General features: G+C 37.2%; 2 protein-coding genes across 7 annotated transcripts; both read right to left on the bottom strand.

The window, feature by feature from the left end:
• Nucleotides 1–224: 224 nt before the first annotated feature.
• pfkfb3 (6-phosphofructo-2-kinase/fructose-2,6-biphosphatase 3) lies at nucleotides 225–9,375 on the bottom strand. Of its 6 annotated transcripts, none has more exons than XR_007138571.1 (16): nucleotides 9,138–9,373; nucleotides 7,442–7,570; nucleotides 7,183–7,279; nucleotides 7,028–7,094; nucleotides 6,875–6,949; nucleotides 6,717–6,773; nucleotides 6,487–6,611; nucleotides 5,864–6,071; nucleotides 4,775–4,921; nucleotides 4,579–4,683; nucleotides 3,707–3,836; nucleotides 3,549–3,611; nucleotides 3,221–3,285; nucleotides 2,940–3,119; nucleotides 1,171–1,403; nucleotides 225–1,133 (listed from the first exon to the last, which is right to left on the bottom strand). XR_007138571.1 is itself a non-coding variant. In XM_027153925.2 (16 exons), exons 1-16 carry the CDS (start codon nucleotides 9,217–9,219, stop codon nucleotides 1,397–1,399), a joined length of 1,560 nt encoding a protein of 519 aa, XP_027009726.2. In that variant the 5' UTR covers nucleotides 9,220–9,375; the 3' UTR covers nucleotides 225–1,396. The 6 variants fall into 6 exon arrangements, 4 of the variants coding, with proteins under 4 accessions (XP_027009726.2, XP_027009724.2, XP_047659786.1 ...); XR_007138570.1 differs by having other exon boundaries at nucleotides 225–1,137; nucleotides 1,175–1,403; XM_027153925.2 differs by adding an exon at nucleotides 2,724–2,746 and having other exon boundaries at nucleotides 225–1,403; nucleotides 9,138–9,375.
• A 4,065-nt stretch (nucleotides 9,376–13,440) lies between these two features.
• Nucleotides 13,441–21,900, bottom strand: rbm17 (RNA binding motif protein 17). Its single transcript, XM_027153927.2, has 13 exons — nucleotides 21,747–21,900; nucleotides 21,222–21,350; nucleotides 20,350–20,466; nucleotides 20,026–20,192; nucleotides 19,827–19,936; nucleotides 19,245–19,295; nucleotides 18,627–18,759; nucleotides 17,877–18,028; nucleotides 17,159–17,215; nucleotides 16,475–16,545; nucleotides 16,223–16,321; nucleotides 15,513–15,585; nucleotides 13,441–13,861 (listed from the first exon to the last, which is right to left on the bottom strand). The coding sequence occupies exons 2-13, from the start codon at nucleotides 21,342–21,344 to the stop codon at nucleotides 13,758–13,760; spliced, it is 1,257 nt and encodes a 418-aa protein (XP_027009728.2). The 5' UTR covers nucleotides 21,345–21,350; nucleotides 21,747–21,900; the 3' UTR covers nucleotides 13,441–13,757.
• Between the last annotated feature and the right edge of the window lie 5,942 nt (nucleotides 21,901–27,842).

The raw sequence follows: 27,842 nt of genomic DNA, 5'->3' as shown, positions 1-27,842 counted from the left end.
CAAGTCTCAGGCTAGCAATACCACGACTGCGGTGCCCTTGAGCAAGGTACCATACCCCCCCACCCCAACTGCCACAGCATAAATCGCTGCCCACTGCTCTGGGTGTGTTTTCACTGCTGTGTGTGCACTTTGGATGGGTTAACTGTAGAGAACGAATTATGAATGGGTCACCATACTTATCTGTAGGTCACGTCACTAAAAATAAATAAATAAATGCAATACCATTTCCTTCAGGTTATTTATTAGTCTATCAAATACATTTTTTTCCTTATCTAACATTGTGTTAAAGAGCCATGCAAGTGTGGCAGTAATCTCAACAAGGGTGCTTTATATTCAAAATACTAATGAAAAGTTGTATTTAAAAAATAAATAGTTTAACAGGAAGAAGAAAAAAAAAATACAGCATTACAAAACACAGTATTCAAGTCCAAAGCAAACAGAAAATAGTACCTCTTACTGTGTTTAAGAGCAATAAAGTACATCGCACCAACACTGTTAGGTTTATAGAAATAGCATTTGGGCCTAACCACGGCTCCTCAAAGTGCATGAAATCTTCACTAAATTCTAGAAATAATACTTGCCTGACATGGTAAATAGTAAAGCTTGTTTTTGCCTATGAAATATATAAAGAAATCAATGGCATTCAAACAGTAAACATTTGGTTTACATTAACTGCATATGGAAATTAAACGCGTGTCACTTTCTCCTTAGAAACATAGGATAATAGTACGATCTTCGATCATTAGATCCGGAAAGCATCGTCGGCCTGGAAGCCGAAGCACTAGGCACTATGGAATTTGTTCAGTCACACTTCAAGTTATTAAAAAAAAAAAAAATCCCCTCCTTTTCATTGCAATAAACAATCATAAATACCCTGTCAAGACAAACAGATTCCAGTTAACAACTAGCAACATGGAAATCATACGTACACCTCTTTCATCACAGAAATGTTCCGAAATTATTAAACGTACATTTGTTGAACACAACTATAACAAATTTGTTTTCCTAAAGCCAGCAGCAGTACTCAGGAAATAATAACAATCATAAGACAATAAAAAGATATGTAAAGAACTTTGTATCTATGGCCTTACATGAGGCATAGTGTGCTTTGGAAACATACATACATACATACATACATACATACATACATACATACATACATACACACACACACACACACACACACACACACAGGTGCTTCATAATTCCCCTTTGAGTGTAAAAAGTCGCTCAGTGCCCATTTTTTGTCCTTGTCCTTGCATGGAGAGACTCAGATTGTTTCTACACTGCAAGTTACTGTCAATTCCCATCAGAATGTCATCAAAGCAATGCAATGTCATGCGACGTCATCCACCTCACTGACAGAGCTGGGCGTGTTTCTCGGTGATGTGATGTTTCAGGTCCTGCAACAACAAGGACAAAAATTTTTACTTTGATAATCAGTTTGAATAAAAACCATCGTTATGGTGAAGATGATGGTGGTGGATGATGAATCTATAAAATTTCAACAAAAGTCGAAACAAACCATAAAATAGCAAGAAACTAGCTACGAAGCCATTTTATAGCCTTGATCTTAATCACTCAATCACGTTTGGAAAATATTGTTACCCCATAGGTTTTCAGGCTCAGTGTCCACAGATTAAACAGAATGATGTGAAAATCAGAAAACCTCCACTAAGCCGTGTCCGAGAACAATAGCTACAGCAGAAGTGTGCAACAGCATGGTGTGTTTTAGTCTCGTCAGCCAACAACGGGAATATTAGGCATATTGAAACTGGACAGATGGGAAAAACAGGTATTTTTCCAACTCCAGATTGGGTGATTAATTCTATAAGAAGGTGTTCCTAATAAAGTGAACAGCATGTGTATAATACCAGTAGAACTGACAGTGCTGAATTCTTGGTAAATACAAACAAAACAGTAATCTACTTTGTTGCACAGTGTTCTCACATGCCTCAGTATCCATGCTCTATGTGCTAGGGTGTTCTACAACAAGTCTGATTTTGACCCCTTTAACATTTAGCTTGTGTTGATTATAAACGGGGAAATTGTTTGACCTCGGTAACCGAACCCCTCCCTTCAGCCTGCAGTGCAATCTGAGGTGAGGGAAATTTACAAAGAATATCAAGGTCAAATGACAATTCAAGCACGCAGGAAACGTTGCGAATGGAAATCGCTGTCTAGTCAGTGAACTAAAAGCGGGCAGCTTTTTAATTAGCACCAGAGGCACGGATATTACCTCTGAAACAGCAACAAAGATATGACGGTCAAGTAGTGGAACACAGTGCGTCTTTAGGCATGCAGAACAAAGACAGATGAGATAGATGAGACAGTAAGAAAATATGCAAGGTGTTGACTGACGGATGAAAGAAGGACAGCAAGCCCAGACACAGACGGGTTATACATACAAAGAAATGAGTTTTAACTCTGACTGCTAAAGCAAAGGGGAAAATGCCAGAAGTGATCCCACTGTAAATGGGGACCTTATGAGGACAGGTGTAGTATAATTACTAAATAATATAATGTTGCAAAGTTAGATTATTATATTAAATATTACTTTAGTCAGGTTCTATCTGGAATTTTTTATTCACTCTATGAATAAAAAATAAATAAATAAATAAATAAATAAATAAATAAAAAACACTGATGACTGAATGTCACCAATTAAGATAAATTAAGTCTAATTAAATAAAAGAAGAAAGACGGATGCCACTGATACTTACAGACAAGCTTGGCCAAGCCATTGCTGTAGTGTTAATAAAAGAGAGAAAATGAGGAAATGTGTGACTACACTATTAGAGCACATGGATCTCTGTTAGTAGCAGACGAGCAATAAGAGTGTGGCAGTCTGGGAAAACCACACACAACGAACGCACTCCAGGTCACCACGTCTATACAAACATCCACACAAATACACACACTGGGGTTTGTTATCGTACCTGTGTGGACAGAGCAAGGGAGTTGTTTGCACTGGCACAGAAGCTCATCGGTGCTGGAGCGAGTTCAGGGATGACCGTGTCATCTAGGCTATCGATACGAGGCTTCTTGGTGGGTTCATGACTCGTGAGAGGAGTCACGCTGTTCCTCCTAATTAACGTGCCTTGACTTCCCTTTATCTCCTAAAGAGAGACAGAGAAAGTAAAAAGAAGTCATGATTATGCTTGAGGTTTAACTTGGTAGAATTTTCGCATGTTAATTTCTGCTTGCGTGTCGTATTTACCTCAGGTCTGTCCCGGTGTGTGTTTACTGCTTCAACATTTAATGAGATGGACTCTACTTTACATCCTTGAAAATGTAGCAAAAAACACACCAGTTAGAATAGCCGCCCTTTATATTATGGATTCATTCTGATATATTTACTGGACTATAAGATATGGTCTAGTTTCTACTTTTGAACATACATATTATAACATAATATTTTCATCTATCCTAATTGTAATGTTATCAAATTGCAATGCAATCAAAATCTTTGGGCTGCATCTTATATTCTTGGGTGACAAAGTCTGGGAAAGATTTTAACTGCACTGAAATAATGAAAAGGTTCTTACCATAAGCCACTGGAGTCAACTTCAATATGGTGTGAAGTGGACACTTTAGGTACGGCATCTCATCTGCAGCCAAAGAACCAAGGATTAGTACCATAACCCTACCCTTAGTACCAAAACCAAACATAGTAGCTAATCAGGAGGGATTCATTATGCCTCACCAGCACTCTTGTCTAGAAAGTAGGCAAGGAGGCAGCGCATAACAGCTTGGTGACAGATGACTAGAACGTTCTCCTGCCTCTCAAGCGCCATGATCACTGGCTCTACACGCTGCACCAGGTCCTGGTAGGACTGCAGAGAGAAATTAAAAAATAAATAAATAAAAAGACAAATGTTCAGCGAAGAACAATCACCACTGATGCTTCAAAGTGTGCTCATTGTAGACAAATCCAAGAGGTGGTATTACATGTACACTGCTAAAACTGGTGCTGCAATTATGTGGTATTGTAATTAAGAGCATCAAGTTATTTTTATGTAAGGACTATAAAAACATAACGTGGTGTTAGTGGAAAATAAACAGCATGTTCCAATGCATACTTATATTGTCCTATTAGCAGCCCACGCCTTATCCCCGCAATCCACACACTGGTGATTCTCCCCAAAAATCGAGCATTTCAGTGATTTGATATTTTAAATATATTTATGTGTAGCGTCCATCGTGCAAGTCCCTGTGTATCACTATCGTTACAAATGATAGTTACAGCTGTTATCTACTGTCAAAGCTGATGACATTGAAAATAAATGAACAATTTTTGCCCGATCAGGATTGAGCACATGGTATAATATAGAACAGTCTTAACATTTGTCCCAGTTCAAAATATTAAGACACTTATTGTTCTAGAAATGTTCCAGCATTTTGAGAATTCTAGATCCTAAACATATCGAATTTAATTTAAAAGCCACTTCATTTAGTCTATTGCCTCAGTCTTCTTTATACATGAATTGCATATGGATTATAATTACAGTAAATATATTTATCAGTGTAATACGACAGCTTTTTTGCGTGAGTGAGTTGTGAGTCGATGGCACTCACCTCCCCAGTGGGGTAGCGGTAATAATACTTGTCCTGGTCTCTGAGAGAGAACTCTTCTGGGTATCGCTCCCGTATTTCTTCATAGGTCATTTCTTCACACACACCCTGTCGACATAAACAACAAATGTACGGTTTACGAGAAAAACTTCTGGCAAGAGATTAAACAAAAGGAAAATGGACGATTCGAAGAACGTACTGCGTCGATCTCGTTTAGGGCTTTCCATTGCTCGTACGGGATGTTCAGCGCCTCTGCTGTCTGAATGCTTCGCCTTAGTTGGCTTGTCCATACCTTCAGTTTCTTCAGATTCTGCTCTGAGACAAACTTGGCCAGAGCTCCAGCGAACTGCAGAAAGACAGATGCAAATCTACAAATTAGTAACATAGCATACTAGTACACTACACGAGTATTTTGAACCTCAAACTTACCGGAAAGTTCTTTTACTACTGTGAGCTGTACTATTACTTTACAATTTTATTAAAGCAAGTTATGCAAGGGTGCAGTATTCTATATGCATCAGTATTCCAGACCAGGAATCCTTTCAGATAGAACCTGGAATTTTGGTTTTCATTGTTTTCCCATCAGATCTGTTAGTAAGGACAGCTTCCCTGTGATTGACCTCAAAATCTTTCTTACACAATCTGTAAGTTGCAGAAGTGTCAGCGGAAAAAAAAACAAAAAACTTTTTGCTGATTAAATGTTCACATCAGAATAATAATTCTCTTCTCTAAAAAGTTTGAACGAGAGAAAACGTATTAAATAGAACAAATTTTGAAGAAGAAGAAGAATCAGAATCAGGTTTTAAATAAAATATTAAAAAGTAACTTCACTTAACGCTGTCCCAGGTGTTCAGAGATTCACTGTATGGTTTACTGTTACTTCCTTGCAAGCATGTGTTCAGAATACTGTCAACACATACAAATGATACAGAAGCAGTTGTTATTTTTTGTTGTTTACTTTAAATGTATTAGCCCTAGTTAGAGTGTTCAGAGCAGTCACAGTCTGTGTGAAGTCTGCTATTCTGAAATAGTGTATGGAATAGAATTCCTCTATGCTAGTTCACATTAGCACACAGCTAGGAAACAGCTAATTAAGTAGCTTTTCTTTGGCACAGATAGTTTTGTTTTGATGAGTTTCGATTCCAAAAGTGTAATGTGCGAGTCATTTTTATAGAAATACTGAAAGTGTTTCAATTAATAAAGCAGCAAGTATTTAAAAAGCGTATTTTTAAATGCACAGCTCAACTAAAATGTAAAATAAAAGACATATCCATCCTGTTAACCGTACCTTTCTACCACGTTTAGAGAGGCCCGAGTCTCCTCCCAGTCGGCCCTGCAGGTTGTGTTGACTCTCACCATGTCTACACAGGTAGATAGAGCGTGGTTGGACGTGGATGTTCATTAGGTAGTAGACGATGCGGCTCTGGATGTGATCTTTGATGCAGTTCACTAGGAATCTGCGACCCACGTCGATCACCTTGATGAAGGACAAGTTCCTGACAGGAAAGGGAAATCGAGGTTAAGAATGGATAGAGAATTCTGCTGAACTTTTTTTTGTTTTACTATTTAGTCATGGATACTGTAAATGTTTTGCTGAGCACCACTTTCCTTTTATACAAATAAATAAATGTAGGAATAAATCTACTATAAGTAAATTGTATTAAAAACTAAATTATATATATATATTTATTTATATTTATATATATATATATAAAAATCACACACAAAAAGCACTGAAATTGTCCTTAATTTTTTTCGCTTCTTTTAGTGCAAAAACCATAATTTTCCCTGAAAATCCCATTGATTAATTATAGATGTGAAAGGCCATTTATGTGAAACTTCGAGGCAGGAAGTGTTATTTATGATATCAAATGAAGACAACTCGAGATAAACATGCGTTTGTGTGGGTACCTGTCAAAATCATCAGGATCCAGAGGCTGATAGTTTGCCCTGTAACACTCGATCCGCTTTTGAAAATCTTCTACGGCGTCTGTTTTGTTACAGTCTTGGTAGTCAGGACAGGAGACCTTCACTTCCTGTTCGGAAAGCAAGTTCATATTAGTCAGGATAGATCAAGATTAGTCAAGATTTATTTTATTAGTAGACATTTTTTCAGACTCGCTGCTTATCAGTAAGCTTACCATGATGTTAGTTGCAATGACATTGGGGTCATCACATACAGACTCAATGAAGAAGATCTGGGAGAAAAAGAAAAAAAATAAATAAATCTATTGTTTCTCATTTGGAAGTCACTTTAAAAAAAAAGCATTATGACATATGCTGTGATGAAACAACCAACCTTAAAGCTATTCTCAGCACCGAACTCCAGGATCATGTCTCTTCTTTCTCTGGTGGTGTTTGTAGCATCGAAAACCTATAGACAATGATACCAGTAAGAATCTGTACCTGGTGTATAGTACAGGAGTTACATGCCAAGAGGGAAGATACTTACTGCAACTTGACCACCCAGCTCAGTGAGGTACAGCTTGACATCTTGGAGGGCAGTTAAGGCACATTGTCTAAAATAAAATGGCCAAAACAGATGACATGATTAATTTATTACGTTCTCATTTTACTGACTAGCATAATATAAGGTGTCTGACGTACTCTCGTATTTTGACTGCCTCCGTGTTGTCTGATTTGAAGAAGTCGTATGAGCTGTAGTTCTTTACTGTCTCTCTGCGATACTCGCCAACATTAAAAACTGTATAAATACAGATGGAAAGTGCAGCAAACATTAACACATTAACAGAGAGCTTTGGGAAAACACTTAACTCTCAGCTGGGATTGAAACCTGCCTCACTTGCATTTTGCGTTTGTATAAATGCAAATATCTGGGTAGGACTATTTTTGGAATTTGGTTTACCTTTGGTTGGGATGCCGATCCAGTTGAGGTAGCGAGTAAGTTTCCTAGACATGTACGTTTTGCCCCTGGCAGGCAGACCAACCATCACTATGACTAACGGGGAGTTGGCCAAAGCGGGACCTCCACTAGCTGTAACAGAAAAGTGGGATAGTTGGGGAAAAAAACATAGATTAATACAGCATGTTAATCAGATTTGTTTAGGGTGATTATAATAACATACATATTTATAATATAGTAGTGTTTATTGCACTACAATTTTCTGAGTATATTAGAATCATTAAAAAAAATCTGTATTGTATGCGTTTTACAATGGTCACTTTTCTACATCTTAACAACATCATGTCTCCATTCATCAGTTAGAAAGGCAAAAGTATGAATGGTCCAAAAAAGTGTGTAAACTCCAGTAATCTTTACCAAGAGCACCTTAAAAGCCACAACAAATTACTTGTGTGTCTGTGCACACTTGTTGAATAAAGCCGATTCTGGTTCTGATTCTTCAGCCACAAAGTAAGCAGAACAGTGCTGATCTCATTAACCTCCACGGCTCAGACTGATCGGTCATACGTGAGACAGAGCTGCGTCTGGATAGTACATTCTCACCCCTCAGCCTCATTAAGGGCATAGTAATAAACCCCATTTTATTGTATTGTATTGGCAATTGTTCTGACAGGTTTTGGAGGACCTCACACCAATGTATGCATTTGTAATTCCTCCTTTCAAATAAACATGTCAATGGTTTTATGACCTAAGGGATGGCAAACAGCACAGTCTACTAAAACCAGCATAATAAAGACTCTAAAACAGATGGAGGTAAACTCACAATAGAATAAAAAAAACAATAATAATAATAATTTTATATATATATATATATATAAATTTAGTAAGCTCTATTGACTTTCCCCAATTTATTTTTTAAGTCATTTTGTTTAGCTCCATGTCATAATCCCATTATTTATTTACTTTTTTTTTTTTAATCCCATTATTTATTTACTTTTTTTTTTCCATTTTATAAAACCATTTGAAATTTGTCAGCATTCCTACATTAATATTAACGTTGGAGGGATTCTCAGGAAAGTTCTCACCCTGTGTAGAGCATCTCGTCCAGCAGTGAATACATTTCCAATCAATGGCGTTAAACTGAACCGAATCTTGACTGGTTGCCATGGGGACATCGACTATTCTGAAAGCCTCCTGCTTTATTCATGAATCGATACTAATGTTAATCTGTCAACTATAACAGCATATTCGGTTAAAACTAACACCGTGCTTTGTTAATTATTGTTAATATTATTTTAATATTGATATTAGTATTTTTTTATATACGTACATTTTACCGGTGTGTCAAATTTAAAAAGTGAATCATTTCGATAAGAGTCGATTCTTTATATAAACTTATGGACAGATTATTCTAACATCACGTAAAAAAGGAAAGAGTTTACACACAGTTCTGTTATGAGCAAATATAATCACAATAAACATTTTTATTATTATTATTATTACTATTTTATTATTGTCACGTGGCATTATAACGATAAATACCACACAGTGGAATATAATGATCATCCTCCTCATCCTCCTCATCCTCACACACACACACACACACACACACACACACACACACACACACACACACACACACACACACACACACACACACACACACACACACACACACACAGATAATAAACACACTCACATTTACGAGGCACTGCTTGTTTCTCATCCCTGGATGGAACCCAGATCTTTTGGATCCTAGTCTGTGTTAGTTCTCTTGTCATCACGTAAACAAACTTTCAACAAGTCCAGTAACGTAAGAGACGACGAAAAGCACCTCTCTGCTCGTATTTCTACACCGTCTTCCTCTTTTCCTTCCTCTTTTTCCTCGCTCACATTTGGAGCTCGTGAGCCGGCAGGTGCGCGTTTTAAAGCGTTCTACCCCCTCGTGACTTTGTGCGTGACGTCATTTCTCGACGCCGGCCAAACAAGCCCCGCCTCCTGCAGCGTGATTGGGTAAAAAAAAAGCTCACGCTCTCACGTGCAGGAATTTATTGGATCGATAAGGAGTCTTTCACGTTACCACGGCAACCGTTATTACGGAAACGTGCTTGGAGTTGAGATATCGAATAAATATCGGAGATGTTGAACCTAATAAACGTTTTACAATCGTTTTTTAAAACTTGTGTGTTTAAACTAACAGACTTGCTGAATCGATTTAAAAGCAGGAAGTGGGACTTTTTGGAAAGCAGCTGAGGGGGGAGGGGCCGGAATCCCCCACCATCCCCGTCCCCCATTCGGTGCCTGTGAGCACGTGCGCAGGGCATGAACACGGTGCGCCACGCTGCGGTGGGAAAAAAAATCAAAATTCACCAAACTTTTGTCCAAATTTTCTTTTTTCTCTATTATGTTCACCAAATACTTCCTAACATCGGTGATTAAAATGCCCATGTGAGTGGAATCGTAGGTCAGAAGCCGTATTGGGATGTAAAAGCCTCCTGGTTCTAATTTATTCCCTATAATAAATTAACCAAGGATTTGACCAGAGCACCAAATCATCCTCTCCTCCTCCCAAATGCCTACGTGCAGAGTGTCACTGCATCACCAGCAACAAAAAGTCTACCCACCTCTGCATTCCTGTCAACTTTATTTAAGGACATTTTTACTTTGCATGGACTTTCTTACTCATCTGTGGGTGTTAATTTAAGCTGTTATTATAAATAACCATAAGCTTTGGTTTTCAGTTTTGTTCTGTAAATAGAAATGACCATTACCGATACCATAAGTTAAAAAAAAAACATTATAAAGCTCATATCATATTCAAATAAGTTAAAATTATGCAATTAAAAAAAATGTTCAAAATTAGGGCAACATTAAAAAGATTAAACATTTGAATTATTCATCTCAGTTTTGATTTACAATAAATAAAAAAATAATGCGTTTGGAAGCTTAGAGATGAACACATGAATGTGTGATGTATAATGCATGCTATACATGGTTATAAATGAATATTCGGCATAATTATACATTACCAAGGAAATGAAAATATCTTGGATAGACTTACATGTATCTATTATTTCATAATATCTATTATTTCAACATATGTACAGTGAATAAATGCAATAAGATACACATAAATGAAATAGTGCAGATGCATAAAAAATTACAATATGTGATATGATATAACAGTTCTATACAGTATTATTGTATAGTCTTATATATATATTATTTGTACATTGTCACGCGTCTCCATCATCCTATGAGATGGTCGGTTTCTATGGAAACGTGCGACACAAATATTGATTGGTTTATTTAATGAAATGCTCTGGCATCCATCCGAGCAACGTGTATTATTTAGTCCATTAAAAACAAAACTATTTGTGTTAACGCGTCTAACTGTATTCCATCTCGCAAAGTGGGATTGTTGTGTTTTCGGTATCATAGCTAAAACTTTGCTTATTTTACACCTACAATATATCATTGTACCTGTTACTCATGCTTCCTTTTGTTAGAAAAGCAAACGTCCCGCCTGGTGCACGCGCGAACCCGCACGTACCTCTGCGTGAATGTGTAGGGTGTGAGTCACAGAGCATCCTCACCATCACTTTAGGGCCACTTGTGTAGTTTAGACCTGATGGATTTTACACGTGCAGTCATGCTCACTAATAAATAACTAAAGCATGCTGAGCCCCAGTGCATGATACTAGAGCAGACATTTGTTTGAAATAATATAGAAACTCGCAATTTCACAAAGTACGTTTAGACAAGATATTTTGTATATCATGCATGTGTGCATTTTACACTGGAATTGGTCCCAGAGTTCCCCTTTACTCTTTGTGATGAGTTTTACATGTTAATCAGCATCTCTGTGGATTTATCAGAGTTCCTCTATCCTTCAGATTGGTGGCTTGGCTACTCTAAATAACTCATGAGTGTACAAGTGTGTGTGTGTGTGTGTGTGTGTGTGTGTGTGTGTGTGTGTGTGTGTGTGTGTGTGTGTGTGTGTGTGTGTGTGTGTGTGTGTGTGTGTGTGTGTGTGTGTGTGTGTGCTCTTCCCAAAATAACCTCCTTAATCAACAGCAACCATGACCAGGCAAAATAAGGGCTTATTAAAGATATATAAATTTGTATTAAATTTTAGCTTGTGATATGCTGATTTTCAGTATTTCAGATCTCCTGAGATTTTCACACACAGTCTTGAGAGTTTAAACAGAATGGTGTGAAAAACAAAACCTCCTGTGTGCTGATGAGAGAGATCAGAGGAGAATGAGCAGACTGTTCGAAGTTGTCAGGAAGTCTATTGTAACTCAAATAAGCATTCTTTGCTACTGTGGTGAGCAGAAAAGCATCTCTGCTTGCATAACACATCACACATGGAGGTGAGCGAGCTACAACGGCAGAAGACCACACCAGGTTACAGTCCTGTAAAGTAAGAACAAGAATCTAAAGCATCATTGGTGCAAAAACACAGAAACCAAACAGGGTTATTATTTTATTTTCAGTCCTTTAAATGTGAACATTAACTGAAGCTTTTGACCTGTATCTGCATTAATATATGCATTGCACTACTGTCACATGATTGGCCGATTAGATGACCGTTAGAAAGAGCAGGTTTGCAGGCGTTATTAATAAAGTGGAGAGTGGGTATAAATGATAATATATAAACAAAATAATAATAATAAAAAAAGTTGCCAAATCCACATTTGAGTGTATGTTTTAAGGCAACAGTGTAGCTGGTCTTCTTACAAATTGTCCAGTTTGGGTTGCCCACTGTAGCCTCAGACTCCTATTCTTGGCTAATGGTTTTCTGCTCACCATAGCTGTAATGAGTGGTCGTTTAAGTTACCACAGCCTTCCTGTCAACTCTAGCCAGTCTTTCCTTTGATGTTTCTCATTACGTTCCTGCCCAAAGAACTACTCACTGGATTGGTTTCACACCATTTTGTGTAGACTCCAAAGACTGTTGTGTCAAGTATGACAATCCCAGGAGATCAGCAGCTTTCGACACCAAAAACAATACAATACTTAAAGACTTTAAGATCACAAACCTATTAAGGGGTTTCACAGATATGCCATAGAAGAACTATTTTTGGTTCTCTAGTTTATGGTTCTTTTTCTTGAAGCCTTTTCCCCCACAAAGCACATTTTGAGTAATTGAAACATTCCATGGATGTTACGGGTCTTGGGATCATACAACTGACTAAAGAATCATTTAAAAACCTTTATTTTTAAGTGTACATGCAGGCCATTCTCTGTCTTGTTTCTTAGCGCACATGATGTGTCCGTTTCCTTCACTCTCTGTTCTGTTCCAGGTAAAATCCCCACGGTGTTGAACAGTAACTCAGCGAGTCCCCGAACACCTCTCATAACAGATTACATAATTAATTAGCAGTTACATAACTTCATTGACACCTTTTTTTTTTCAAATCACACCATTTGAACACCAAAATGTTCATAAATGAATTTTTGCGTTATAAGTAGTATCTTTATTTTTTCCTCCAGTCCAGTTGATCCACTTCCTGTCAGAACTGTATGATCTGATTGAATAAACCTGCACTTGGATAGAACAATGGTGGATAATTACATCCCAAGTCTATTGGACTGGAATGGCCTCTGAAGATAGGGACATATAAACCAGGCCTCGGGTCTATCAATAGTCGGCAGATGAGCGCACGACACTCTCACAGGAGCTGCGATGACATCAGCCGTATGTAGGTTCCCTACTTTACGTATTCACAGAGGGACAGGTGAGTGGCATTGCATAACTAAAGAACCAGGACTCATTCACTCTCATTCATGTTCTTGTCTCCAAGCATGGATAGCACATTATGAAACCATTTTATGTAGATCACCTGAAAATAATCACATGGCTCTTGGCACACAAAGTACTAAATGGTAAAGAACAATTGACACTATATACACACTTTCCCAGTGAGAACCATTTACCATTTAAACTAAACACCAGTTAAACAAACACACGTACACACTCAAGCAAACAAAAAAACTGAAGGTTTCCAAATTACACCGTTTATTTCCTGGGTTTCTATAACACAGTATGCTTCTTCTTCATGAATCAAGAATGAGATGTTCACTGTAATACACACTGAATGCAGAACACAGGGAATATTTTAAAAAAGGGAGGGGGGAAAAAAGGAAATCTATCAGGTTGCAAGTTAAATATGCTAATGTTCAATATAAACAAATATGTGAAAGGAAGAAAAGGAAAAAACATCCATGCTATGTACAAAAACTGGGCCAGACATTTTTTCCCCACGGAATTCCCACAGTGAGGAAGTGAGGGATGTTACGCAGCTCGTGTGACTCACACCACTTCTCCCAGGTCTAACACACGGAATTTGTCCAGGTTATAGAAACAGGCTTTCACTACTCGACCTCCAAAATACCTTCCGTTCAGATCCACCACGGCTGAAAAAGAAAATGTACACACACCCAGATACGGGTTATCCGGCGCGCATTCATAAACATGTATCTATAAACAACAGGAACAGTCATTCACAATCTTTATGCAACGTTTAAGTTATATGAGGAAAAAATATTAAGAGGGGAAAAAAGTCCTGAAATCTAAAGGTGCAGATTAATTCTCTATAAAAGCGTGAGTCGGATATCAATTTCAGGTCTAAATCAAATACGCTTGCTCGAACACGATACTGTCTCTATAGTGACAGCTCATTCTCATGGAACTCTTTAAACTTTAGTTATTTAGCAGTATTAAGAAATAAGGAGTATGGAGTTTTCAGTATGTTTTTTTTTTTTGTCGTGTTGTTATTAACCTTATGGGTATCAGAGCTCTGTCAGGGACAGGAAAGAGTTCAGGACCGAAACTGTTGCTTTTTTTTCTCTCTCTCTCTCATTCTTAGTAACATGAAAAGATTTTTTTTCCCGTCTCATCAAATTCACCAACAACAGGACTGGTGAGGAAATGACTGTTTATAGACTCGTGTATTTGGTAGACGTGATTTCATCGTGACCTGAAATAAAACGTCAGGTCATGATGTCATAGGAAAATAATTTACCTTGTGACCTGGTTGTGTTAATCCTAATATTAAAGACAGTAAGATAATTCATTCGAGTATTGATCTCTTCTTCTTGTAAACAAAAATGGATAAATGCACTGAGGCTTCAGTATTCTTAATGTTCATAACCAAAAGTGGTCATAAAGAGAAAAGAGGACAAACATATTTTATTTGTGCTATATGCAAAGCAGCTTGGTTAAAGCTCAAAGGAACACATTTAGTGGCAAAAATTCTAAAAACTAATTAAAGAGGACAAGATTTCAGATTTCATTCTTTTATATACTGTAATCCCAAAATGACAAGAACAAAGCCGGCATAGTTCTTGGTGAGCACAATTATGGCGACGAATAGATCCTGGTCTATTGTTATCCTGGACATGTTTTATGTAAGATAGTCGCCTCCATGCTACTAAAATGACGGTGCTCCTGAGAGCACCTTTGCTTCCTGTCGTTCTCAGAAAAGTAAGTTAGAGTGCAGCTTGTATTGTTTATAGACATTACAGATTGTCTGCCACTCCGAGGTGTTTCAGTGAAGTGTGTTGAATGCGTCATTCCTTGTCTTTACTCATAACTCCATGAATCAAGTTTTTCCCTGAACGTCCATATTCACTTACAACACACAGTGCTAATAAGAGGTGAAGCAGAAGTGCAAAGAAAAAAAAGTTGTGTATTTTTTTATTTTTTATTCACATGGCAGAAGGTTTTATCCAAAGCTACTAAATGCAATCGAAGCCTAAAGCTCAACATCTGAGGGGATTAAGTGTTCCTTAACCTTGTGGTCACTAATACAGTACCTTAGCGAGCGAGCTGCCGCAGTCCATGTCTGAGCGAGTGAACGAATGAATGAACAGATACAGAGAAGTGTTTTGCTTTGTCGGGGTTAGGGTTAGGAGGACGTGGCTCCACAGGGGATGTGATGTAACTTATTACAAATGAATAAAAGAAGGACAAGGGAGATGAGATGATGAGAAAGAAATGAGAAAGCCACTTGATGTGAAGTCTGTCGGCTATAGACACAAAAAGGTGGAGAGGAAAAATTCTCACCTTTAATAGCCGACTCAACACGTTCAAACTCCAGGAATATTCTCACAGCTTCGTCATCTAGCACATCCGAAATCTACACACACACACACACACACACACATGGATCAGAATTTGTACAACTGTAGAAAGACAGAAATTAGACATGAGTTCCTGTGAAAAAGTGCCAGTGCCTCATTTGAAATCTGAGCACCGTGTTCCACCACCAAAACAGCTGATCACCGAACACCCACAGGCTGCTGGTCCGGCTCTTAGATTCAGCATTGTTTTATCACCTGATCTATGTTGTCTATGTTGACATGCGTGTTGTGTACTTAGATTATGATGAAATATGCTCTTAAAGCCAGTAGAACAACATAAAATCTGGCACGATTATAATTTTCCGACTGACTAATAAGTTTCAGTATCAAAAAAGCACTTCGATTATACATTATTATATATGTGTGCTGCTGATCTGACTCGAAACTAGTCGGAATTAGCGTACTGTGTTAGCTAGTGATGTGTAAGGATTTATTTACATTGAAATAAGAAATAAAAAGGAGGAATTATCAGGAGCCCGATTTTGTACATAATCTTTTCACACTTCACTGTAGTATTACCTAAAAAGCACACTCAGCGTGCGATCTTGTACTGTCTGCTTAGCTGTTTTAGCCAAGATTTGTGCATGTATTTAGTAATAACAGAAGCCGTGACACATATGACCAATTACTCACTTCAAAGATAACACACTTGATGACTTTGCCATATTTTTCACATTCCTCTTTTGTTTCAGCCTCTAGGTCCTCATCCACCTCTCCTCTTCCCACCATGTTCTACAAACACACACACACACACGTAAATCTCACCACTAGTACATACATACAGTATGATGCATGGATTAAAAATAAATAAATAAATAAATAAATAACTAAATAAATAAGAGTCCTTACACTCTCACTTATCACATGCTGCCTGACATCACTTACCCGTAATAACACCACCTTTGTAGGGCATTTCAGGATCTCAGTCAGAGGGTTGACCTCGTTCTTCTTTGCATCTGTCGACAAAGGAACACGTCAGGAACCCTGTGTTACAGCACAACTGTTTCTTTCAACTGAACTGAACCGAAATGTAGCTCTGTGATTCTCTCTGAAGTGAATTCCAGGAGATATTCCTGTTGTAGGACGTCATGATCTATACTATATAACAATAAGTCTACTGTATCCGGTGCAGCAAAGATGTAATCGTTTATTAGAATGCCACAATGTCACCATTTCAGGACTTTCTAATCATTTGGAAACACCCGTTTATTTATTCATTTATTTGAAATTTCTTTGCAAAGCTAGAAATAGCCAGAAATACAGAGAAGCACGTTTGTTTGTTCGAGCTTCTAGATTTACACACACAAGCAAGTCTGAAAACAGACACACAGGCAGATAAATTATACTGAAAGACAGATAAATACACAGAGCTACATATAGAGTGAGTGCAGCAAGCTAGCCATCCAGCATGAATAAGGGACTAACCGATTTTAACCAAGTGTGGAACATTTAAAGTCCCACGCTTAAAGTTAGAGCACGTAAGATACGAGGTAAAGACATGCAAATCTATGAGATAAAGACAAACGCTGGATGTGTAGCTGAGATAGTAATGCGCTAGAGAAGTCAAACCTCCTGGTGCAGCAATATAACCAGGCGTGTCGGCTGCATTCTGACTAGGTCCTCCAGCTGAGAGAAACACACACACACACACACACACACACACACACACACACACACACATTAGACAAATGATTAAAGAGTCCATGAAAGATTAAACATGATCTGAAATATGATAACCATGGAACCTAAATATGGGTTTATTTCCCATTGATAAACAGAAACATAATTCACCCAAATTTACTTATACAGTGTACTAAAGCTGAGGAAATCAAAATCAAATTAAATCTAATTTTATTTGTCACATACACATACATACAGAGTACGACATGCAGTGAAATGCTTTTTGCATGTGTCGGGTATTCAAACATTATGGATTAAAAAAAGTATAAGCATAAGGAGGTAGATAAATAAAAAAAAAGTATAAACTATATAAAATAATAAAACATGAAAAGATAAGTGAAAAATAATGTATATACATGTACATAAATGCGTATGTTTTTTATTGTCCTTAAAGTGTCCATGTGCATTATGGTGTGTATAAAGTGGCACTGTGCTGTGCAGGTCCAGAGTTAAAGTGACAGTGCAGAGTTAAAATGTCAGTGCAAAAATGGTGTGCAGAAAAACAGCGAAGAGGAGAGGTCCAGTGCTAGATCCAGATCCTGAATGGCCTGGATGGAGTGTGTGATTATCGTGATTAGTGAGTGTGTCTGATTGCACGAGAGCTCACTCTTTTCTGTCGAGTCTCCAATGATGATCTTTCCACCCCGTTTGCTTGTTTTCTCCACTGACAGAGCAGTACTCAGCCCCTGCTCATGCTTGCCCAAGCCCTGGCCTTCCCGAAAACCGTATTTCTGCATAATCTTGTGAGCCACTGTCCCTCTGCAGTACAAACACATGCACATCAGACAATACTTCGATTGACAAACATAACCACTCGATTGATAGCGAGTCGTGCTAACCATGTTAATGATTTCTCTAAAGTACCAGGTAGCTCACGTCCTACTTAAACAACTTTAACTACATTTGTAAAATGTTTCGAATATATATCGTGCGGTTAATCAGCCAGCCGTTGATTTAGATTTCTGCATACGATACTGGTTGGTTCAGGAACACTATGGATACACAAAGTCAGCTTCAAGAGCATTAACACTTAGCTATCTCATTCTTTTAGTAGATAAAGAGTTAAATGGGGAAGAGTGGAGGCTGAGTGAGGAAGACTCTGGTCTACCTTTAGAAACCCTCTCCGCTCCTGGAGTGCTGCAGCATGGTTGAGCCTGTGCTTAGACTCCAGTTAATAATAAACAAGGAAATGTGAAAAACATTTAACTACACTGTACTTATTCACGTTACAATAAAAGCTCTAATTGTCCTGTCAAGAGTTAAATAGTGAAAAAGCAAACACTGGATTGGAAGTCAGGCTCTAGTCTAACTAAAGGAAAAGAGAAAGGAATTAGCAGCGTTCAGCAATGACACTGACCCCATGTTGGCCAGGAAGGAGCTGGTGGGTCCTGGAGGTGAGCGCGGTCTCTCAGAGTCCTCGTAAACAGGAGGCGGAATCGCTGCTTTGGACCGCTGACGACCTTCATCTTCGTACGAGTATGGCGCTGATACTACAGAGAACACACATCGTAAGAATCAGTGACATTCACCCTATTTGTGTTTCTTTCCTTCTGGTTTCAGTCCTTCACTTAAGAATTTGTCAGAAATACTGAATATAAAAACCTTGATATATAAATAATGAAATACAGTTAAGGTAAATAAAGGAAGGTGTAGAAGTTGAGAAAATACAATGACGTGTATATATTCTTTTTTTATATATACATTTAATTACTACAAATGTTCTTTAACGTTAACAGAGATTTTTTTAAATGAGCTAAAAGCTTTGTGAAACACCAGCATGACAAAATAAGGACAACACCACCCCCTAGTGGAGGCAAGTATAAACTACAGTGTGCAGTAAGACCAACATATGTACAGATAATATGAACCATCATGTACAGTGTAGTACACTTAACACATCGTAGCTACACAACAGACACCAAAACAATACACAGTTACAGTAGACAATACACAACAGCTAGAGAATTTTACTTACAGTCTTTCTCCACTAGAGATGATGGAGGTGCAATCGCAGCTCCAACGATATCTGTGGGCCAAACAAGACACTGGTCAAAATAAAACCATATTATGTTCAAGTATTGTCTAGATGACGTGATCAGACTTCATCTCTGACGAGATAAAAGCAAGGCATTTTATAATGAAGGAACAAAAATCCCCGCTCTTTCTACTACTTAAAAAGCTACTGATCTAATACACTACAATTACGTACGTTTTCATTTAACTGACTGTCTTCTATTCCGTTGCACACAAAATCATTATTTTGAACACACTAAGATTATATTTTAGTATTGAATAAAGTTTGATGAGGATGCGATACCAATATTCTTAAGAACAGTCGAAATTGTCCACTAGTTTGTGGAAAAAACATTCTGTAGTGTATCTTGTGCCAGATCTTGTGTGTTGTATTTAAATGTCAAGTACCTTTCATTTGGAAATCAGTATGGAGCATGGATTTGTCTTTCTTTGTTTACTGTATACAATGGGGATCATGTTTATGTCTAATATGTAAGAAATTAAGACAGCAAGAGAATACGCAGAAGTTTCAAAAGATACCCACTTCTCTTCCTCTTCTCTTTCTCATACTCCTCATCTTCGTCAGATTCTGCCTCTGCAGGGAAGCGAGAGAAACCGCTGGGCGCGTTTCCTTCGTGACGCTCTTTGCGCTTCCTATTAAAACGAAAGACGGAGCTTAAATGAAACAACTACTGACAGATGAGAGGTACATATTGTAAGATTAAAGTAATATATGCACATACTTTTCCCTCTCCTCTATCTCCTTCTGGCGCTCCTGCTCTCTCTGCCTCTGCCGCTCCTCTCGCTGTCTCTTCAGCACTTTCTCGTAGTCGTTGGGGAACATGGGATCATATTCATCAGCGATCGGGATCAGGACATCGCCTGAGGAAAAGCTAGCGGGCGCAGGGTCCTGTCACACACACACACACACACACACATACGCAAGTGCACGCACATTAAAACACAACATATAACATTAATAGCATTGAGACTTGTTCATAAAATCATTTAATAATTTTGATTAGATTTTGTAACCAAAGACAACCCTGTATATAAACAGTCCTCACCTTCAATCCCACTGCTGTGTGTGGAGGTGTGTCTGAGATCTGTCTGTCATCTACAGTGCTTCCTCTCTTCAGATCGATGACCGGTGCCAGAACATTTGACTGCCTCATCCTCTGTGTCTGTAAAACACGTGAGAAAAACCTCAGTATCATTCGAGTCATTGTAAATATTTTAACTGAGAAATCATTTTAGGGAGAAATCTGAGAACATGAAGTAGACAAAGTGTGGAAAATCTTATAGGTTTCTGCCCTATAGTTTCTCAGAAAAGGGGGTAAGAGTTGTTGGGTCATAAAATATATAATCCAATCAGGTTCTAATATGCAAATGTCTGATTTACCAGGATCGGGATTTCATATTGATAATGTACAGATTTCTGCTGTTCATGTCATGAAATATGTTAGTGTTTATAGAGAACACCTCACTGGCTTCAACAGTTTAGACCAAGGACCACGTCAAAACTTGATTCTGTAACTACTGACGCGTCTGTGATGTTTACATCTTCCATTTAATACAGTCAGTTCCAGGTCATGCAATGTATCACTTCTTATAGAAAACAATTGAAAATTGCCACTAATCGCCGAGAAACTTCAGTTATAACCTGAAGCAATTAATAATCAACAAAAAGACGGTAACATAACAGGTTTGATTTGTTTTTTCCTATTAAACAGGAAACATCCCTGTTTACAATCAGTTGAACATCTTGTGTGGTTCAGAACTACTCATGACACTCGCAACACTCAATATCCTCATATTGGCTATTTACATCATGCGGCCCAGCTGTGGCAAGCTTGGTGGGATTCGAACTCATGACCTACTGGTCAGTAATCCAACACCTTGACCACTAGACTATCACATCCACTAAAACAGCAGGTACCTTTGCTTGCGTCAGGGCAGCTTTCTTTACTTTAAGCTGGGATTGCAGCAATTTGAAGTTTTTCGACCAGCCTTCAGTTTTTGCATCACTGGTCGCGACCCCCAAATCATCATATAGAGACATGTTTTCCTGCACACACACACACACACACACACACACACACACACACATACACACGGAAAAGAAAGAAAAGCATGATTACATTAATATATATTACACTAATATAGGCAGCTATATACTAACTCTAGTTATAGACGCTGTTATATATGATCAACATGAGTATATCGTTAAATGTGCTCTCCATATCACAAAGCCATAACAGCACTGCTGCTGAGACTTAAACAGTAGACGGTATTAGACCTTATATACCCTGTAACAGCACTAGTATGTAAAGCACAGCTATGCGTTAGCTAACACACACATCACTTCAATCACAGATCCGACAAATAATAAGCATCGGGTTTTTAACTCAGGCTCGAGTTTTACCGCAGTAAGTAAGTAAGTCTACTGAGAATAAATACTTACCAAGAGTCACAAAGCTCGGGATGTTCCAGAGAATTAGCACAACATGCTAAGCTACAACTGCACCGTCCTGCTGTTGTCGTCGCACTGCATGACGTCATCACTATGCTACACTACTGCTTCTTCTTGTTCTTCTTCTTTGTATGGTTTTATGGCGGTTGGTTTACCGCCGCCTACTGTGAGTCAAGTCAAGCCAAGTAGCTTTATATTGTCATTTCAGCCATATACAGCTGTCACAGTAAACAGTGACATGAGACAACGTCTCTCCAGGATCAGGGTGTCACATAACACAAATACAGAGCTATAAGGGCTTAGTAAGTTAGTCCTAGACCTGAACAAAATACTATTGCTAGATTAAAAAAAAAATCCTTTAGCTGTTCACTGACAATAGTTTCTAAAATTTTGACTATCACTGATAACTTGGAAATCGGTCTATAATTATTATATAATTACGGATACATTTACCATATCCGTCCTACTAGTAAGAAGGCTATCTTTTACTAAAATTTGGTTTTCCTGATCAAATTTTAGTAAAAGATAGCCTTCTTACTAGTAGGACGGATATGGTAAATGTTTTTAATAAGTATTTTATTTCTTCAAGTTCAATTTTTAATGAAATTCCTCTGATTGTTATACCAAATCCATCTCCTCCTCTGAGAGAAGACAGCTCTACTTTTAAATTTTCTACTATTTCAAGAAGTGAAGTTTTAAAGGTGTTAAAAACCTGGATATTAAAAAGTCTGCAGGACCTGATGAAATTGAGCCATATTTTTTGAAATTAGATGCTGAGATTATTGCTGGCCCACTATCTTATATTTTTAATTTGTCATTGGATCAGAATGTTATTCCTGATGTCTGGAAATCTGCTTTGGTTGTTCCCCTGCTGAAAGGTGGAGATCCAACCATCTTAAATATTTATAGACCGGTTTCCAAGTTATCAGTGAAAGACAAAATTTTAGAAACTATTGTCAGTGAACAGCTAAAGGAATTTTTTATCTAGCAATAGCATTTTGTTCAGGTATCAGTCCGGTTTCAGAAAGAATCGCAGTACGGTATCTGCCACTATGAAAGTTCTAAATGACATTACTTGTGCCCTAGATAGTGGAAGATCATTTGCTGCAGTGTTTAATGATTGGCTAAAGCTTTTGACACTGTCAATCACGGTATTCTTCTATCGTGCCTACATAGTATCAGTCTTTCTGAAACTGCATTAGGTTGGATTAGGAACTACTTAAAGAACAGGTATCAAAGAGTGCAAATTAAGGGGTTTCTCTCTGACAAGCTTAGTATCGAATCTGGTGTGCCACAGGGGTTCATTTTGGGTCCCCTGTTATTTACATTATATATAAACGATCTTGGTGATAATTTATTACATGCAAGCATTCATTTATATGCTGACGACACCATCATTTATTGCTTTGCACCCTCCATTAATAGCTGCATCTTAAAGTTGCACGGAGCATTTGCAATAGTTCAGCATAACCTTATCTCTTTAAAATTAGTTCTGAATGATAAGAAAACAAAATATATGATCTTCTCGAGGTAATATAAGTGTGTATCTTATCTTCCATCGCTTTCCACTCTACAGGGTAATGCTATAGAGCTAGTCTCCTCCTATAAATATCTAGGTTTTGTGTTGGAAGAGGACTTATCATTTAAGTTACATGTTAAACATTTTTTTGCCTAAGCTAAGGTTACAACTGGGGTTTTACTTTCAAAATAGTGCTTGTTTTTCACAGTCAGCAAAGAGAAAGTTGGTGGAAGCTACCTTCTTACCTGTCTTAGATTATGGAGATGTTTTTTACAGAATCATTGGACTCTGTTTATCAATCTGATTTAAGATTTATAACTCATACCATTCATTATACTCATCACTGTGCACTGTATGAAATGGTAGGTTGGCCTTCGCTTTACTTAAGAAGATACAAGCATTGGCTTATATTAGTGTACAAGGCCATAATTGGCCAGCTTCCTTTTTACATGAATAGTCTACTAACTGTCATTAGTCAAGGGCATAACCTTCGTTCAAGTAGATATATTTTTTTAAATGCTCCCGTAATGAAGACAGAGTTTGGAAAAACTGCTTTTACTTATAGTGCATCAACTGCTTGGAATGAGATTCAAAGATCATTGAAATTGAGTGTACTTATCTCAATGAATGAGTTTAAGCTGTATCTCAACCTAACATTCCAAACTGTCTGCACTTGCTTTTAATCTTGTTTTAGTCTTGTTTTATTGTTGGAAATGTGTGTGTTGTGATTATTGTTCTATGTACTTAATTTGTTTTTATGTTGTCTATTGTGTGCTGCTACCTTGGCCAGGGCTCACTTGTAAATGAAATATCTATCTCAATGTGATTTTATCCCTGGTTAAATAAAGGTATCATAAAAAAATTAAAATAAATAAATAAAGATACATAAAGTGTATCTGTGCAACCTGGTGTACACAGTGCAGGACAAGACAGACAAGACAGTGCAGGACAAGACAAAAAAGACAGTGCAGGACAAGATAAATTCAATTCAATTCAAGTTTATTTGTATAGTGCTTTTTACAATAGACATTGTCTCAAAGCAGCTTTACAGAACATAAACATAGAGCAGAAGGTAAACATAATTAATGATAAAGGAAATAACAAATAATAAAAGTAAAAGAATTGACAGAAAAAAAATTCTAGATTATTATTAGATATATATATAGTTCACAATGTGTATGTATCTATTCCATTATGAGCAAGTCTGAGGTGACTCGGGCAGCAGTGGCAAGGAAAAACTCCCATAAATTGGTAAAGGAAGAAACCTTGAGAGGAACCGGACTCAAGGGGGAACCCATCCTCATATGGGTGACACTGGGGGGTGTGATTGTAATATACAGTCAGTTAAATGTTGTATTGGTGTAAGGATCATGGACTTCGGATCTCCTTAGTATCACAGAGTCTAACTGGAGATGTCTCAGGATTCTTAGAGTCGGCCTCGGCTCAGTGGACGTCCAAAGGCTTCGTCCCATAGAGGACGTTTGGAGCTGGTACAGTGTCTGGATGCCTCGGGATGGGTACAAAGAGAGAAGCAGTGGAGAGGGATTAACATATCTGCTGTTCATAAAAATGTGCAGGTCTGATGTACTAGTGGATGATACTATAGGATGTATTATGTGTACGCCTGACTAAAGAGATGAGTTTTTAATCTACGTTTAAACTGGGAAAGTGTGTCTGCGCCCCGAACACTATCAGGAACACTATTCCAAAGTTTGGGAGCTAGATAAGAAAACGCCCTACCACTTTTAGTAGACTTAGATATTCTGGGAACTACCAAAAGTCCTGAGTTTTGTGATCTCAGAGAGCGTGAAGGATTGTAACGTGTTAGAAGACTAGTTAGATACATGGGAGCTAAACCATTAAGAGCCTTGTACATAAGTAGCGGCAGTTTGTAATCAATTCTAAACTTAACAGGTAGCCAGTGTAGAGATGATAAAATTGGGGTTATATGGTCATACTTTCTTGTCCTAGTGAGAACTCTGGCAGCTGCATTTTGGACTAAGTGTAACCTATTTATTAAAGATGCAGGACAACCACCTAGTAATGCATTACAATAGTCCAGTCTAGAGGTCATGAATGCATGAACTAGCTTCTCAGCATCAGATACAGACAGGACAAACAAGACAAAAGACAAAAATACAGAAAAGTACAGGACAGAAAAGTATTAGAAAGCCCACAACGTATTGTTTTTCATGCAAAATTAAGAGAAGTTGTTTCATTCAGATATGGGTATGTATATATTTTTGAAAATAAAATATAGTCGGCCAAAATCATTTCCACTGACAAATTATTGGCAAACTATTTTAACCCCTGCAGTTAATTCTTTGTGCATTTAGTGCTTTGTGCAACCTAATTTTGCACAAATACACTGTAGCAACCTCTATAGAGTTAATGAAATCTCAGAGAACTCCTCTATAAAGAATCTCTCCAGATCCTTCAGGGTCTTAAATCTTCTCACAGCTTAAATCATTTAAAAGCAACAGGTTCAAATAGTGTGTCATTATGTTATAAACTCGTCATAAATGTCAGTCATTCATTTCTAAATCATATAGTTATTAACATTCATAGAATAACTGTGTGGAGGTATAAAACAGAGACAGTTAACTGCAGTCATGTTTGTCTTAAGAGGATCATGTGTTATTGTAGTCGTTATATTAAGATGTTAGAATATGAAATGTGATACTTTTGTAGATGATAGTCCACAATACACAGTATCATGTCACTCTGTTTTGCTTTGAAACAGAATGCTGTTCCCTGAGGGCAGAACTGTACATGCACAAGTACAAAAGAAGTGTATGAATGATTAGAACTGTTATAAACTTTATTTGGCAAGAAATTGACCTGTAGATCTGTTGATATCCATTTTCCTCTACACCCCATGAAAGCCTGTGCCGGCACACACTGCTTCTTTCAAGGTGCTCTGGAGCTGAATAGGAGAGCAAATTAATGTAAATTATGAGTTGTTTTTTGCTTTCTTTAAAAAAAAATCTTACGAATAAATGCAGTTGTAAATGTGTTTTAATGTGACAATAAATCTGAATCTATTTACTCGTGTACACCCTCCAAGTGAAGACATCCTGTTCAAGCAGGCTGAAATAGATCTCAAAGATTAACATTAATTTGATTAAAAGATTTTAGATCATTCCAGTTAAAGCTATCTATAATCCTACTATCTAAACCAGTTATTCTCATTAATTCTCATTTGTTTATAACAGTTATAACACTGCACCAAGCCGTCAAGCCCATATATCACACTATGGACAGGAAGAGTATTTGTGTTGACCACAGAAACATCTAAAAATAGCTGCTGATAGACAGAGTGATGAAAAAGGTGGAAGAGGTGTGATTCACATACTGGGCAAGCAGTTCAAGAAGCTTTTATAATCATTTCGATCATATATTTTAACATAATACATAGTGAAATAAAACAACGTTCTCCAGGGACCATTTTGGTGCAACACAAAAACACAGAGGTACATAAAAACACTCAAAAGTAAATTAAGCTAGCCACGTAAAGTAGTGCATAGTGTGTAACCTAGTGCAAACAGTGCAAGACAAGACTAGAGCATGCAGACAAAAAAATTTCACAGTTAATTCAGTAATCTTATGAAAGAACCACAAAATAAAAAATGAAATGCTTTATTAACCGTGCAGTTGTAATGAGGTATTGAGAGACACAATATTTTGCAAGCAAACAGATTAGTATTTGTGAAATTTTATTGTCTGTTTGATCTTGTTTTGTCTTGCACTTTTTGCACTAGGCTACGTTGTTCTATTTATGTATTGTGTTAGTATGGTTGAAATGATTATAAAAGCTTCTTGACACTGCTTGCCCATATGATCACACCTCTCCCACCTTTCTCATCACTCGGTCCATCGGCAGCTAAACATATAGATGTGATACTCTGCACACACACAACCTGATGCTATTAACCTCTACTGTGGAGTGTGACGTCACAATCACAATTAAATTAAGGTACCCAAAACCCAACAACTCCTTTTTTGGCTTTGGTAAGAAGAGTTTTATATAATGTAATAATGTAAATAAATAAAAACCAAGCATTGTTTGGCAAACGTAACTGTTTATAACATTATGGTTTAAAATTTTGAGGGAATATTGAATAATAATAAAAAAAACAATAATTAAAAACGTCATGATGATAAAATAACAAGCAGTGAAAAAAACTGGATTTCATTTCACACAAGACAAGTAATAGTTCTACTTAAAAATTACATAAAATTAAATTAAATTAAATTAAATTAAGCCACCGTGCCCCCCGAGAAGTTCGGATAAGCGGTAGAAAATGAATGAATGAATGAATGAATGAATGAATGATTAAATTAAATTAAATTAAATTAAATTAAATTAAATTAAATTAAATTAAATTAAATTAAATTAAATTAAACAAACAAACAAATAAATAGCATTTAATAAAATAAACATTTTATAAAATTTAATAAAATAAAACATTTAAAATTTAAATGCAATAAAATAAACAAACAAACAAACAAACAAACAAATAAATAAATAAATAACAATTTTTACAAAAAGAGAGAGAGAAAAGCAA

This window comes from Tachysurus fulvidraco, chromosome 19 (assembly GCF_022655615.1).
Source record: "Tachysurus fulvidraco isolate hzauxx_2018 chromosome 19, HZAU_PFXX_2.0, whole genome shotgun sequence".
Classification (NCBI taxonomy): Eukaryota; Metazoa; Chordata; class Actinopteri; order Siluriformes; family Bagridae; genus Tachysurus; species Tachysurus fulvidraco.
The sequence above is the reverse complement of the archived record's forward strand: the minus strand, read 5'-3'. Positions and strand labels throughout refer to the sequence as shown.